A 16987-nucleotide genomic window follows, 5' to 3' on the forward strand; every position below is an offset into this window, starting at 1 on the left:
CGTTGCCAGTGGTCTTGTCACATAACTTCAATCAATTTATCCTTCCTTATCTATATTCTCATTCATTCTCTCTCCCTCTCCCTCTCTCATCTATCTATATGACTACATCCTGGCCTGTGGCATCTGTCCTGATATCCTACTCATCAGACAAATGCTATCTGAGTTTGCACTTGCTTGTATTCTAATTTACAGTGTGGTATCTTGTCTCAGAAGGCCAGTCTTTCAGCCTGCATCTCGCTCTTGCAGCCATATTTGGTCATGCCCTATATTCTCATCTTTTCTGGTTAAGTACAGATCAGGAAAGTTCATGGTGAGTTACAGACTTCTTTGTAGATAATAATTTGATGATGTCCATCCTGGAGATCTCCAGTGGACCACACATTCACTACTATTGTCCATTTTATGACACTGATACAAACCTTTTGGCTTGTTCTCCAAGTTGAAATTCTAAAATGAACCTGCTGTTACAATCGTACATACTAATTTATTTTAACATTTATGTGACTATGTGTAATAGATCTAGGGGATGGGATGTGAATGAGATGGCTGAAGTCTCAGCTGTAAAATGCAGCCAACAGTGGAGCTAGTTTGAAGCTAGAATAAAAATAAAGGAATTATCAGCACTTGGCTTAATAAAATGTGTTATTATTAATAGCAATATTTTGATAACATTACTTGTATAATCTAAATTTTTCAATTTTTTATGTATATTTTGAAGTTTGGGTTATTAGTAAAACAAGTCTGAACACAACCTTCTTAAACGTTATTTGTTTCGTATCACTTGCCTGAAAACATCAACAGAACTATTGTTTTGCCTCCTTGTGTGTTGGGGGGGCACTTGTCAACTGAAGAAAGTGGTGTTCTGCATCTTATAAAATTGACTTAGACAAAATTTAAAAAGTAAAGTAGAAACTGACATGAATTATTGAAATGGCTGTAGAAATAAAGGGAGTTTCTTGTTTACTCAGTGTAACTGTTTTAGAATTATAGGGGGGCAGCTATAATGAATGGTGTTAGGGTTTGTTACTAGACGCTCTAGAATTGATATTGAAAGTGAAGCCTCATTTAGGCAAACTGTATATTTGATGCAAACAATCTGTGAACCATCATGTTTGCAATTTGTCACTAACTTTAAGCCCCGTTATTACTCTTCGGTTCTTATGTAAGAACGACTGAACACAAAATGACATCATGTAAAATAGATATCGAGGACCTTGTGTTGAAGGAGTTGGCCAACAACTGAAGCAGTGCCTGGGAAGAGCACGTGTGAGGTTGGGGAGGCTGTCTCAGAATCTCCTGGAGCCTCTTACAGTCGACAGCTCTGACTTACTGGGTTCCTTTAATCACGCAGAGGAGATCCGATTGCACGGGCCATCTAGTCTCCTAAGGGCTTCTCTGCCTAGAGCTAGGCTCCCATCTACGGGAGCCCACACCCCGGGTTCTCCGCAGGGTCCAGGCAGGAGCCAACTCAGCAGCCACGAGGGCGACAGAGAGAACAGCCAGGGTTCCCATTGTCACCCTAGCAGTTTAGTGGCGTGCCCTCCCCCTGGTGGGGAGGGGAGCAGGGGATTGAGGGGGCTATAGTACCCTCCTCCGCCTCCACCCCGGGCTGTCGGTTCAACTGGTGGGGAGACCGGGAGGCCAGTGGGAGCCAGCTCCTGCCACCGCCGCACCTGACTGCCTACCAGAACCCAGCAGCAGTGGAGGCTCCAGGCGCCACAGCTGCACACGCCCTCCAGAGGCGCGGCTCCGGCTGAGTGCGACCCCCGGGGCGACAAGGCGGGAGCGCGACCGGCCCACACCTGGCCCGCGAGTCTGAGCGAAGTCGGGCGGCGGGTACGCGCGCTGGCCCACGCACGCGCACAGGGCTCGCGGGCACCGGCTGGCGGCCCTGGGGGCGGGACCGCGCGGCGGCGAGCGGGGCGGGGGGCTCGTGGAGCGCGCGCCCCGCACCCGAGGGCTGCGGAGAGATATTTTGGGTGGCAGGAGGCCCCTCGTCATTTCCGCCGGGCGGCTCGTCGTGCCGGGGGCTCCACTCCCGCGCGCCAGGCGAGCGAGCGGGCAAGTTGGCTGCGGTCGGGAGCCGGCGCCTCTTCCCTTCCCCGCCGCGACCCTCGGCGGCTCCAGCCATGAACTGAAGCCCCTCAGGACGCACACCCCGGGCCGAGCCGCGGACGCTGCAGCAGCGGCTGCTGCCTGGGCTGGGACAGAGTCGACCCCGGCGTGTTCCCCCGGCCGGCCGGCCGTCGCCGCTCCGATCGCGGCTGCCTCTGACGCTCCACACCGACACACAAAAGCCACCCTCTCCCCGCCGCCCACCCCGGGAAGCTGCGGCCGGCCACCGACCCCACCTGAGGGTGCAGCGGGCTGCGGACTTGGCTTTCTGTCCGAGCTCCGCGTCCCACGCGGCACCAACCCCGCCGCCCATGGCTCTGATAATGGAACCGGTGAGCAAATGGTCTCCGAGTCAAGTAGTGGACTGGATGAAAGGTAATGCCCTCTGTGGGGAGGGCGAGGCGACACTGGGGCGCAGGTCCCGGTACGAGGTCCCGGTACGAGGGAGGCCGCCAGGGCATAACCTGTCCTGGGAGCTTCCAACCAACTGCTAAGGTCCTCCCTGGGAATGGACAGGGTTCCTCCGGCTCTGGCAGGGGCTTGGGGACCCTGGTCTCCTTTTGTCTTCAGCTGGAGGGGCGCGGGGAGCAAGAGGGCGGCGGGCGCCACCTGGTTGAGGCTGGAAGCAGGGCGGTGGAATCCCCGCGCAGCTTCCCCACTTCCCGCTTCCCTCGACGCCTTCGGGTTGAGAGGACGCGGCGACCCTTGTTTCCCCGTAAGGGAAGAACCCTGGGGATCTACTCTCATGGTTGCCCCTTCATCAGCCCCTTTGTTCCTGGAAACCCGAGGCCCCTTCTAGGTCTCGCCTTGCCAAGTGCCTTCCCAGCGCCAACTCTCCTGGCAACTTTTAAGCCCGCATAATGGGGTCAGGATGTAGTCGCTCCGGTTGGGAGCTGGGAACCCCATCCTCCATGCTGGGTTGAGGATGATAGGGAAGGGGGCGCGCTACTTTGGGGTAACATGCTTCCCTTAGGACCACATTCAAGCTGATATATGTGGGCTCCCTCCTGCGCACCCCATCATGTCCTTTGCTTTCCTAGGTTGAAGTCTGTGGTGGCTTTAAACCTCTCGCGGCTTCTTGTTAAGGGTCCAATGTTAGGTTTAAAGTGATGTGCATTCAAGTATTCTCTTTTCTTCCATATTGAAGGCTCCCCCCCACCCCTGACAATTTCTAATGACCAGTTTCAAACCTTCACCCTCCTCCTAGTCATCAATGTGGGCTCCCCCCCCCCCCAGCCCAGTCTCTTGGCTTTCCTGTCTCACTATCTCCCTCTGTTGTCCGACTTGAGGGGCTTGTTGAAAACCTCTCCAGTCCATTCCCAGACTGAACTCTAAGGGGATACCCACCTTGGAATAAAAGATTCTTGGACATGCTTGGAAAATGCTTGAGGAATATAAGAGTTTTGCTTGAGGTCGTACTGGAGCAGGCAAACTTAAGATATGCTTCAAGCCTTATCTGTGAAAATGCCCTTTTCAAAGAGGAAGGGGTCCCTTTCCTAAGGCTTACTTAGCAGTCAGACTTTCTAAGCTCTATATACTTGAAGATGGAAGGGACTGAAGGTAGTAAGGAAAAATTCAATTCTCCCCTTATCTTTCCCCCACCCTTTCGGACATTTGCCTAGTCTTCTAGGGGTTCTCTTTATGTGTTTTGCTTCCTTTCTCCCGGATTTGCCCGGTTACTTCTCACTTACTTTGATTTTCTCATCTCATCTGTAGAAAAAATGCTTTGTAACTGCGAAGCACAGTGTAAGTGCAAGTGAATTGAATTAAACCTAATTCATTATTTATCCACTGCCCCTTGTGTGCAGTGCACTGGGTGCCATGGGGGTTATAAAGATGACTAAGACGAAGTCTAGCAGTGGCTCATCTTTTCTGTTTGTTCTCTTTCCATATTTGCTATTAAAATTCCAGTTTCCTGAACACACACACACACACACACACACACACACACACACACACACACACACGCCTCAGGAAAATTCTGTCTTTTCAGCTTCACAGTCATGGATGACAGGATATTCACAGGAAGTAAGAATGCTTAATTAAAACGCTTTCTTTGAATTTCTCTAAAAGGTGAGTTTAGTTTGGGTCTGTTGCTGCAATAACATTCAGGAAAAGGTGTCTTGGCTTCATGGGATTGCCTTGTAGAAATCCCCATGATGCCTGTAATGAGCACTGCATACTCCATCTTCTTTACTTCCCACCCAGTTACAGCCATACCATTTCCCTTCTCTCCACTGTTTTAGGTCCCTGAAGCAAGCACAACAGAGATGTATGTTCTTTAAAAATCTCTCCAGTGCAAAAGGCAGTTGAACTTTAGTAGACTGTATCCTGTAATTTTAACTTCACATGATATTTAAGTTGGTTCACTTGTTTTTCTTTCTTTCTTTCTTTCTTTTCTTTCTTTTTTTTTTTTTTTGTACCTGTTGGTGACACATTTTGCAGCTACCTAAAAAGATCAGTTAGGTAACCAAGATAGAATTTGCATGCTTTTGTATAACAAAAGGCTGAGACTAGGAGAGTAGCTGCTTTGATTATCAAGTTCAGGTCCCAGCTAGCTGCTTAGTCCCAAACTGTCCTAAATTTTCTGTGATAGCCCTATACATTTTAGATCCTATCAGAAAATGAGATTTTAAAAAATAGAGGAAATGAGAATTTCCTCAACTTGCTCCTTATAGTGTTACCTTAGTTAGTTTTCTCTACTATTTCCTCCAGCAAACTTTTTCAAAAAGACATTTAAAAAATAAGCTGAGGAGGAGGGCGACCCTATAGGAGGACCAGCAGTCTCAATTAACCTGGGCCCCTGAGATCTCTCAGACACTGGGTCACCAACCAGGCAGCATTCACCAGCTGATATGAGTTCCCCAACACATATACAGCAGAGGACTGCCTGGTCTGGATTCAGTCAGAGAAGATGCACTTAACCCTCTAGAGACTGGAGGCCCCAGGGAGTTTAGAGGTCTGGTGGGGTGGTGGAGTGGGGACATCCTTATGGAGACAGGGGGACTGGGAGGAGATATGGGAGGAGGAACCAGACTGAGGGTGGACCTGGAGGGGAATAAAATCTGGAGTGTAAAAATAAATAAATAAATAAAATAGTTTTCATACTTTCCTCAGTTACAGAAAATATTGGAAAGCCAACTACTAATTTAACCTATAGCTTTGAGTTGATTAGACCTTGCTTAATTATTTTAATATATAGTGTTATAATGCCAATACTAAGGCATGAACAGCACTTTATTGTTTGTTTGAAAAAGGATCTCATATAATACATAGCCATGACCTAGGATTTCTGATCCTGCTTTTTCCACTACTGCAGAATTGGGATTATAGGTATAAGCCACCACTCCTGGTTTTATATGGTGCTTGGGATCAAACTCGGGGCTTCCGACATGTTATCACGCTATCATGCATTCTATAAGTATCAAGTGAGCCATATCCCCAGACCTTAAAACACGAGTTAGGCTCTTGAACAATTGTAGCATTCTAGGAGTTCTTCAGAGTGTGTTACTTGTATGACACTTTCAGCATCCTTATTACTTGTAGGTTTCAGCTACAGTAAAAGTGTAGCTGCCTATACTGCTTTAGCAATGCACATACTTTATCATTTCTAATTTTTTTATTTACCAGGCAGAAAAAATACAGTTAGATCAAGTGTTTATGATTCTATGAAATTTGTAGAAATGATAAAGAAAATAATTCCTAAAGAATGAAATGAAGGATAAAAATAAATGTATTGGGCTTTTGTAGCATGTGTTCAAGACCATTAATGTGGCAAATAATTTTGATCTATAATTTTTATTGAAATGTATTTGAAAGAAATACTGATATAAGATTTCTATATTAATTAGGAGCAAAGATGTAAGTTGCTTATGTACTCTTTGAAAATATAGCACTATCAGTTTTTTGTTTTTTGTGTTTTGCTGACAATGTATATTTGCTATGGGACATTGTCATTGTTAGTTGCAGCAAATGAATGAATCCATGATCCATTTATGAATCCGTAAAATAAGGATTTCTATTCCAGATTATTTTGATAGGACTTTTGAATATTTGGTGATAGCTCACAAACTATTACATTAATTAAAAACTAACCGTATAAAATTACTTCTGGAGAAAACATATACAAGCTGTTTATTAGCACTTGAAACCAATGTTCAGCTGGAAAGCATGTTTAATCATCTTATAGTTTTGATAGTCTTAGAGCAGATCTTTCAAAACCAGCAAAGGCAAGCGAGTTACTTAGAAAAGTCAGTCATAGGTGATAATGTAAGGCAATGACTAGTTTGACACTAAGCCTATTATTCTAAAATATTATTTATCACTTCCTGTTTATTTGAAAATCTTAAAAATAGTTTATAATCTGTCATTATGTGAGTCTCTGAAATATAACAAAAACCTGAATTTTTAGTGTTTGTCTTATATATTTTATTATTAAAATTTCCTTGTTCATCTTATATCAAGTAATTCCATTCTTCCTTTGAGTTTTGAGACTAATGCAAACTATCTACATGATCAAGATAATTATTTTTATGACAATTTTCCTCTGTGGCATTCTTCTGTCGAGTTTTTATCTCTTTCTGGGTTAAATAGAAGGACTATCGTCTTTAGAGTGAAGCAGAAGATCCACTTGTGCTGGCATTTTCTTATGATCTCTGGGACTTAATGTTAATCAATCTTGCAGTATTATGATTCCTAAAAAAAAAAAAAAAAAACACAAAAGAAACCTAATTTTTTAAAGCAGTCTTTAACCTATTCCCCAATCAACTGCCCTACTCTTTCTTGTTCATAATAATTTATTTTGTTCAAGAAGCAGTCCCTGACTTCTGATTTCTATACTAATGACTCAGCCATCTTGAGGCTAGAAAATGAACTACCTCCTTTTAGGGATAAAAAAAAAAAAAAACTAATGTTTGAAATATAGTCCTATAATGGGGGAAATGTATAGTATATCTATTCAGTGTAAATGTGAATGATGTAGAAAAGACTATATTTCATAAGACAAATTTGGACAGGTGATTAATAATAATTTTTCTCTCCTCATAGGATATCCAAACTTAGGTTGAAATGCATCTTAATTTTATAAAGGAAATTGTCAAAATTTTGAGTTGAATTGAGGGAAAGAAATCAGAAACATTTATTTAGGAACTTGAAACTGCACATAATGTGAGGGAAAGATGTTAAACTTAATTGATCACATTGGCTACATCACTTTTAGAAAGATGTTAAACTTAATTGATCACATTGGCTACATCACTTTTAGGATATTTTATTTTTTTCAAATACATGGTGACTAGATAGGCAAAGCACTCATCTACTCTGGATTTGACAGGTTTGTTTTTCTAATGAAAATTTTTCTTATTTTATGTAAAAAAGATATTTATCTTCTGATATGTATAGTTCACAAGAAACAACTGACTTACAGTGTCATTGACATTTGGTTTCTAATACTCACAATTTATTCCTGATTTGGAAAAAAGCAACTACTTATATAATTATATTCTGTTCCTGGGGTATTATTTTCTCAGTGCATCTTCATATAAAATGTTCTAATGGGGATTTACAATTATTGTCTGCTTTTAAGAAATTTTCCTCTATCAGAGACAAACAAACAAACAAAAACATTTTCTAGAATAAAGACAGGAACCAACTAGTATGCTTACAAACTGCTTAAACAGTTTGTGTTGTGCATGCACACACCAATCCAAAAAGATGATAGATTTGTGAACCAAGCAGGGATCTAAGGGGAGGTTGGGGTTTCAGCAACCATTTGAATTATTTAATTTAAGTGACACTCTAAGAGAAATGTATCTTAACGTAGGAGGCATATCAAGGGATTCTAGAGATGCAATAGAAGTGTTAACCGAAAGCTAATTTGGCTTTGTCTGGTTGAAGTGGGAAAAGTGGGAGGAGTGTGAGTAGGTGACAAAAAGTACAAGAACAAATCTGCATATGAGCAAGACAATAAAACTCTCTTCATGTCCTCAGTTTAAATAAATACCACATTATAAAACTTTGGCTGCCAAAAATCAGCCCACAAAGTATGTGTATTGAGTTGGTACAGCTGTTTAAAATCTGTTTCTGAGGAATAATCTAGAAATGATGTTAAAATAGTTATTTTGAAGATTAATTACATCATTAACATTATGTTTGATATTTAGAATCCTACTGATCCAAATCCTTCTGTGAAGAATGGAACTAGGCTTTTGAATATCAGTACGGTTCTCAAAGCAATGGTAAATGATCATTTCACCTATAGTAGCACAATCCTGGATTGGAGCTTAGTTTGTTTCTAATGACTTTTAGCTTTCGATGTAATTTCTTTCCAGTATGATGCAGTGTTCATTTATGTAATGTAGGAGAAGGATAAAGTATCTGAACTAATTTAAAGGGGGCAATAGAGAGCAAGTAATTTGGAAAAAGTGGAGTGTAAAACTTTTTCAGGATTTTTTCAGGATTTCAGTTATTTAGTGTCTGAAAATAGGAAACAGTCTTGAATAGGGAATCCTTGTGTTGTATAACATGTAATGAGTGAATATACAGTTCTCGCCAGTAGCATAAGTCTGTGCTTTGGAAATTGGTGTATCTCTCTGGCAAACGGTCAAAAGCTGAGTAGTTGATTTTTGTTTAAAAAAATTAAATATTATTTTAAATTAAAGCAAATATATATCCATGATACAAAAATGGATGTTTTTTTAGGAAGTTTAGGCTTGCAGCAGGCTGTTTAAAAACACATTTCTAAGCTATTCCCAACTTTGTATATACGCTTTACTCTGCAATTGTGGAGAGTTGGTAGGAAAGTTTGAAAACTGGCTCTAGAAAAAGTAAATTTAGTATAATATGTGTTTCTCTTTTCTATTATCATTACAAAGGGCAAATTTTTGACTTTTTCTGTTACCGTCATGATAATTATAGCATCTTTATTTGGTGTGATCCATAAACTTAAAGCTACAATGAAATCCTTAAAAATGATTTTTAACTAATACTACCCTCTCACTTCTTCCCTTGGTGGTTTCAAAAATGGATTTTCGTTGTTTTAGGTAAAACTTCAAAGTCTATAACATGGCCTTTAAAACCCTGAAGATTTTGTGAGCTAAGGCTTATGACAGATACCAAACACTGGAAACCTTAGTCCTTTCTGTTTGCCCACAGCTAGTCCTTTGTACTTTATATGCATTTGATTCTTTCCTACATGTTACTAAGTTCTATTGATCCTTCAAGTCTCAAGCTTTTCCTCTTGGACATCAGAAAAGTCTGTCCGTCTTCCTCAAATCTCATAAGAATCCTTAGTTGTATGCTCTTATAGCACAAGCTACATCTCTTATGTTCCACTTGCTAATTTCATTTTATCGTTCATTTGTATGATTATCTAACTAATGTCTAACTGTTCTACTAAATGAAGGCGGGGACCTCATCTATTGTATGGAACAATGTATAAAACAGTGTGTGGTAATATATACAATCAGAAAATCTTTGTTGAGTGAAGGAATAAATAAATTTATTCTCAGGTTACTGATCTGTCAGCAAATCCATTTTCCTAGGTGATAAGGCATACACATGAAGTCTCTTTATTGCATTTTAATAGACACCTCATTGCCAACGTGCATGCTGTATGCCATAATATAGACTAAGATAGGGTTGTATTATCAATATTTCTTGGTTATGTTGACGCTACCCAATTCAAAATCCTAAATCATGGCTTAGAATTGTTTTGTTAAGAAATATTAATAATTTCACTGGTGTTTATGCCATAGGAATTACAAATATGATGCAGATCCTGTTTTCTAATTTGAATAGGCTAGTACTATATGCAAACACCTGTAAACACATATTTAGTTTAACAATTAAAATTAACTTCTTCTAAACATATTTTAAGTCAAATATCCTGATTATTTCAGCATTTATATTTCAGAAAGAATTCTGTATTTGAGAGCATATGGGAGACTGGTATTGGTAGAATCCCTTTGGGTTTTTAATTTCCACATAAGGGTTTAATAATAGTTTATATAATATAATTAAATGTATTTTCCATAGTGAAAATACAGTTGGCTTAATTAAGGAAATAATTGGAAAAACTCCATTTAATTTAACATATTATCACTTATTTTTAATGTAGAACTTATATTTTATGATTAGGAATTAAAATACTTAAGACAATTTAAAATTCATATTGTTTTACAATTTTTCTGTCCTTTCCATGTTTGATAAAAATAATTTTAATATTTTAAAGTATATGTAAGCTTATTTTGTCTAGCATTTGGAGGTTATTTTGTAAGAAAATATTTCTCCTCTCAATTTAAAATCTCTAATGCATAAGTTACCATAACTGAATTCTTAAGACCTCGGCATAGGCATGCTGACTCTTTACTCTTTCTGTTGAAACAAATTATTTATACAATATATTCTGATTATACTGTCTAATCCACCAGTTTTCCATACTTCCCACCCATCCAACTCCATGCCCTTTCTTTCTCTTTCTTTAGAAAACAGACACACACACACACACACACACACACACACACACACACACACCATCAAAAAGACAGAAAAAACACCCACAAGAAATATATACACACAACCCAAAACCAACCAAATAAAAATAAAACTCCCAAATACACAAAATCAGAAACCATAATATTCAAGCAAAGGGCTAGTAAGAAAAAAGAACACCCAAAGAAAGCAATATGATGCAAAAAGGTCTATAAAAATCCCATTGAGTTCAATTGTGTTGGCAATCTACTGCTGGTCATGGGGCCTGCCCATATGTGCTTAATATACTCAGTAAGAATCCATTGGAGACAACTAATTTTTCCTTTGGCAATCAGATGTCAATTGTATATAGCTTCTTGGGTAGGGATGGGAGCCCATGCCTACCTCCCCCTCTCAGTGCTGGGGCCCCATCTGTCTTGAACCTGTAAAGGCTCCTTGTGTGTTGCCACAGTCTCTCTGAGTTCATACATGCATCAGGCCTGTTGTGTCTAGAAGATACTGTTTCCTTGGTATCATCCATAATGTCCCAGATAAGTTTGGAGAACTATGATTTGCACTTGTATCTCGACTTAATACTTACAAATAAGCACTCACTGTGATAGCAAATTTAAAGCTTTAAAGATGCATTTCTTTTTATATTTTTATTGAAATTATAACAAACCTAATAAAGGTTTTTATTATCTTCCTCAACTTTATTAAGATTTAACAGTACATTCATTGATTCATTAAAATTTAAATTAAGTAGCTGTACTGGCTGGTTTTGTGTGTTAACTTGACACAAGCTGGAGTTATCACAGATAAAGGAGACTCAGTTGAGGAAATGCCTCCATGAGATTCAGCTGTAAGGCATCTTCTCAACTAGTGATCAAGGGTGGGAGTGCCCAGCCCATTGTGGGTGGTGCCATCCCTGGGCTGGTAGACCTGGGTTCTATAAGAAAGCAGGCTGAGCAAGCCAGGGGAAGCAAGCCAGTAAGTGACATCCCTCCATGGCCTCTGCATCAGCTCCTGCTTCCTGACCTGCTTGAGTTCCAGTCCTGACTTCCTTTGGTGATGAACAGCATTGTGGAAGTGTAAGCTGAATAAACCCTTTCCTCCCCAACTTGCTACTCGGTCATGATGTTTAGTGCAAGAATAGAAACTCTGACTAAGACAGTAGCATTTATGTTCATCTGTAGAATATTTTGGCAAAATGTAAAAATTTTTAAAAGCTAAGTATTAAGTAAACTAAAACTTACTTTAACATTAACGCAACTGAAATATTTGACAACTGTTTTACTCATCTCTATTATGTTTACTTGATATTAATGTTCTTAGAGACTATTCTTGTCGGATAGATTGGATAATCTTTAGATATACAAAAGAATACATTATAGTATGTTAGTCACTTTTAAAAATATTGCTCAATAATCTGTTTTGTTATTTGCTTGTACTTTTTCTATTGTTCCATAAGCATCTTTTATTTAAGAACAGTTTATAACGTTTTCCCAAATAATACCTACAAGTCAATAGAAGTCTGACTGAAATCCTGGATCTTACTTTTTTTGTTTTTTATTAGTAACACGGTTGTGCAGTTTATTATAAGTAGTAATAACTTTAGGCTTCCATATATTTAAGTAAATAAAAGGTTTCTTACTTTACTATTGTTTGAGGGAAAGAGGAGGAGGAGGGAAAGGGGACAGGATCAGGTAATGCGAAGAGACATGAGAGAAGTCCAGAGGGTCAGGACAATGAGTAGAGATATGTAGCAGTAGGGGACTGGGAACTGGGGAAGCCACTAGAAAGTCCCAGAAGCTAGGGAAGCATGAGGCTCCCAGGACCCAATGGGGATGATGTTAGGCAAAATGCCCAACAGAGGGGAGATAGAAACTGAAGAGACCATCTCCAGTAGATAAGCATGGCCTCCAGTTGAGGGACGGGGCCATCTCTAAATGTTTAATCAAAAAATGTCCCTGTCTTAAAGAAACACATGGACAAAAAAATGGAACAGAGACTGAAGGAAAGCCATCCAGAGACAGCCCCACTGTGGGATCCATCCTATCTGCAGACACCAAACCCCCACACTATTCCTGATGGGAAGACATGCTCAGTGACAGGAGCCTGGTATGGTTGTTCCCTGAGAGGTTCTACCAGCACCTGACCAATACAGATGCAGATACAGACAACCACTGGACTGAACCTGGAACCCCAGTGGAAGAGCTGAAGGGGATGGCAACCCCATAGGAAGAATAATATCAAGCAGATTGACCTTCTAGAGTTCCCAAAGACTAAGATACCAAAGTGTATACATGGATAGGTCCATGGCTCCAGCTCCATATGTAGCAGAGGATGGCCCTATCTGACATCATTGGGAGGGGAAGACCTTGGTCCTGTGGAGGCTTGATGCTCCAGCCAAGGGAGATGCTCCAGCAGTGAGGTGCGAGTGGGTGAGTGGGGGGAGGAGCATTATCATAGAGGCAAAGGCAAGGGGGGAGAGTAGAGGTACGATGCGGAGGTTTGTGGAGGGGCAACCAGGAAGGGGGATATTATTTGAATTGTAAACAAATAAAGTGATTAATAAAAAAAGAAATACTTAGAGATGTGGTCTCCATCCATCACTACTATTATTCAATATTATTAATTTTTAAATTATAGCTAAGGTCTCTCAAAATGAGCTTATTTATTTATTTCTTATTCCCATTTTGAATACAAACTGAAAATATAAGGAGTCATACTTTCTGGACTTTGTTCACCAAAACTTATCATAGAATTCGTTTCCTAATGAGATGGTTATAATTATCATGTAATCAATTAATGCAGGTTTTAAATGGTAGCCTTGAATAATTCTGAATGGTTGATTTTGAGAATTTGTTTGATTATTTAATTGTATGTGTCCTCTATGTTTATGGAGAAGTTTATTTCTTATACTATGTATTTTCTTACTGTGGTTACAGTATTTTCAAAAAGTTTAAATGTACTGAGTTCTTGTGGTTTTTCCCTCCTTCTAGAGTAGAGAATTTATGTTTTAATTTTGTGTGATTTATTTATGTTGTAGTTTTCAAATGGGCTATGAAGATTTTGAATATATGTGTGTATGATTCAAAATGTCAAATGTCAGCTATTGTTTTTTAAAATATAGAAACTTAATAATCTCATTCATAACTCTTAACACTACTAGAATGTACATAAAATTACATTTTACATGGTATAGAGCCTACATGGCAGTGGTTCTCAATCTGTAGGTCACCTATTAGATATCTTGTATATCAGCTATTTACATCTTGATGCATAACAGTAGCAAAATCACAGTAATGAAGTAGCAACAAAATAATTCTATGGTTGGAGATCACCACAACATGAAGAACTGTATTAAAGGGTTGAAGCATTAGGAAGATCAAGAACCACCTCCAATTGTATGGCATAGATAGGTGTTTCTTTCCTACTCCTTCCATATTGGTAGCAAGATAGGCTTTGTGGCAGTCTTTATGGGGAGAGTGATTTAAGAATTTTTTATCCAGAAGCATGCTCACTTGCCTTTAAGCTATCAGAACAGATGTTATCATTTTAGGTTAAATTGCTAATAGAGTCCGATGGAATATGTAGGTAATTTTTCTTTTTAGTTTGTACCTAGGCATAATGTTTTGAATTTATTTGTGGTAAAAACTTGTTCTTTGAGATTACATTTACTTGGGCTTTAGTTGAAGATTGCTTTTGACATAAGATAATCATGCTTGCCAATGAATACTATACATAATACCTATAAAATTGGAAAGAAATAGTTTGACCTGAAAAAAATAGTGATTTTAAGCATCGTATTTTCCAGGAGCCATTTTCACACTGAAAATATTATGGGTAGAATTAGCTTGTAGTTTTAGTTAAAATGTTTGCTTATTTGTAATGACAGAATCTTTTTAATATTTTGAAATGTTTTTTAACATTATTTAGGACAACTTGGTTCTTCTCATTTGCCAAAACGATAAAGGTCTCATGCACTTTACATTTATGTAAATATTAGTAGTAATTCTAGAAGATGACATAAGGGAACAGTAGATGTCTCAGATGTAAAGGCACCTGCTACCAAGCTTGCCAACCCAAAGTCATTTCCCCAGGACCCACAGAGTCTTTTCCTGAAGATTTTATTTGTTGTGATTCTATAGTTCTTACATAACTACTAGATGTTAATTGGTTTCTTAAAATTATTTTTTGAAAAGTATTATTCATCTAAAATTAGGGTATGTGATGGTTTAGTGGATCAGCAAAATAATTTAAACATCAAAGAAAATTTAATGTAATCAAAAATGGTGAAATGAGTATGAAGTTTGGAATGATCAAGTTGAGCTAGATGTCTGATCAGTAAACTATCTATAATAAAATACTAATGAAAGGTATAGTATAAATTTATAAGGTATTATATATTTAAAGGTATAGTATATTTAAAGTAATACATAACTTTGTATATGCATTAAGCATCTCTTCCTGTATGTGTGGCAACTTAAGTAGGATTTGTTAAGAGTAAAATTAAAACAATACATTCTATTTTTTCTTGTTTTAATGAATAGAATTCAATTGAGCCTGATAAGAATGGAAGATTTACACAAATAAAAAAACATAAGCTGTTATTATAGACAGAATTGATTTGAAGCCTCTCAGTTGTTAAAGAAATCATCACAATACCTAGCACAATAAGCACTTGAAGCAAATGACTGAACTCTGGCAGTTATTTTGGAGTTCACTCAGCCCTGTCCACTTGATAGAAAAAGCATTTCTTTCTACTACAGTGTACTTTACCTTTTAAAATCCCTACAAATGAAAAATAATTTACTCTTTGGGATTTTTTTTTTCAGTTAGCTCATCACTTTTCACAACACAGTTGTTGACTTGTGTGTTTAAAAGAAGACTGGTAAGAGCAAAGCCTGGATGAAATAACATTGTGGCTCTCCATATAAGTTAATTTTTGTATATTTCTGATTTAGTATTTAAATGCAGCATTTTTTATTTTTGTTAGTTTAGATGAGGCTACTTTGCTAGCTAAATTATCGTATTTATACTGATAAATCACATGCATATGTATGTATACCTCCCCCACACCATGAAAAGACACTGAATAGAATAACACCTAGGGAAACAAAACTTATTTCTCAATTTTATTAGTGTATGATTCGTCAAAGTTCTAGTTTCATAAATGTTACAGATTCTCTAATGAGAATAGCCTTATTCTTTTTGGACCACTTTTCATATAACAAATTATATACTTACACATACATAATTAATAGTATATAGGTTATATACACACACACCTATGTAATTAATTGTATATCTATAATATTAATATCATGTAAATCTGTGCATATCCTGAAATAGTATACATAGGAGGCATCGAATACATTATTTTAATTTAAAAACATCAGTATAATGGAGTCTTGATCAGTATTCTTAGCTACTTGAAAAATTGGGGCAGAAGGATTGTTTCAGTCCAAGAGTTTAAATCAACCTCAGTAACATAGTAAGAGTCCTTCTTGAGAAAATCACTATAATGCTCTTTCTTTAATAAAAAGAAGGTTTATAATAAAACAATATGGGTATACATACATACCCAGAGGGTGACACTACCCACAGTAGACTGTGTTCTCCCACATCAATCATTCATTAGTCAGGAAAATGCACCACAGACTAGGCTATAGGCTACTTTGATAGTTCTTTTCTCAGTTGAGATGACTCTAGTTTCTATGAAGTTAACAACAACAACAACAACAAAACAACAACAGAATTAACCTGCACACATGGTTAAGAAAATAATTGTTTTTTTCCAGACATATAATGAACATATCTGAATTTAAAACACACATTAAGATGTGAAGTCATTCAGTATAATATACATAAGGAAATAGAAGAGATGGTTGGTCACAGTGACTATTAGGACAAATAGTGACAGAACAAACTCATTTGATATGTCATACTAGTTGTAAGGTGCTGGTGGTTAACATTTGTACTTCTTAATTGTGATTGCTGGTGATAACTTCTTTCTACATAGGAGAGTGTAGGAAGAGTGAAGTATATAATTTTGTAAAACCATAGCAATTTCTGTCTTGGCCAGGTGATCAAAGTTATCATCGATATGTAATTTTTATGTCATATATCCTTGACATGGTATGATGAGGACAGTTCTCTATGATCTTTTCCTTCAAACCTATAATCCTGTCCTAACCATAAATTTTTAGAAAACCACAAATATAAAGATATTTTAAAAAGTATCTGACAAAGTCAAAGTCTGGAGACATGATGCTTAATTGTTATTATGGTAGACTAATAGTATTCTGGATCATAAAAAGTATATTAGAAAAAAATCCAGTGACATGTTAATAAAATGGGGAGTTCAATAAATAACAATTCTAGCTCCATCTGCACC

General features: G+C 38.2%; 1 protein-coding gene across 4 annotated transcripts in view; it reads left to right on the forward strand.

The window, feature by feature from the left end:
- Nucleotides 1-2426: 2426 nt before the first annotated feature.
- The window catches only part of CNKSR2 (connector enhancer of kinase suppressor of Ras 2), a gene marked incomplete at its 5' end in the record, with an annotated part of 252528 nt that continues 237967 nt past the window's right edge, over nucleotides 2427-16987 (forward strand). For all 4 annotated transcript variants that reach the window (XM_080910443.1, XM_080910444.1, XM_080910445.1 and 1 more), the window contains one exon: nucleotides 2427-2490. In XM_080910443.1, the coding sequence (XP_080766569.1) occupies nucleotides 2427-2490 (64 nt within the window). The remainder of the gene's footprint in view (nucleotides 2491-16987) is intronic.

The sequence above is a fragment of the Micromys minutus genome (assembly GCF_963924665.1).
Source record: "Micromys minutus genome assembly, chromosome: X".
Lineage (NCBI taxonomy): Eukaryota > Metazoa > Chordata > Mammalia > Rodentia > Muridae > Micromys > Micromys minutus.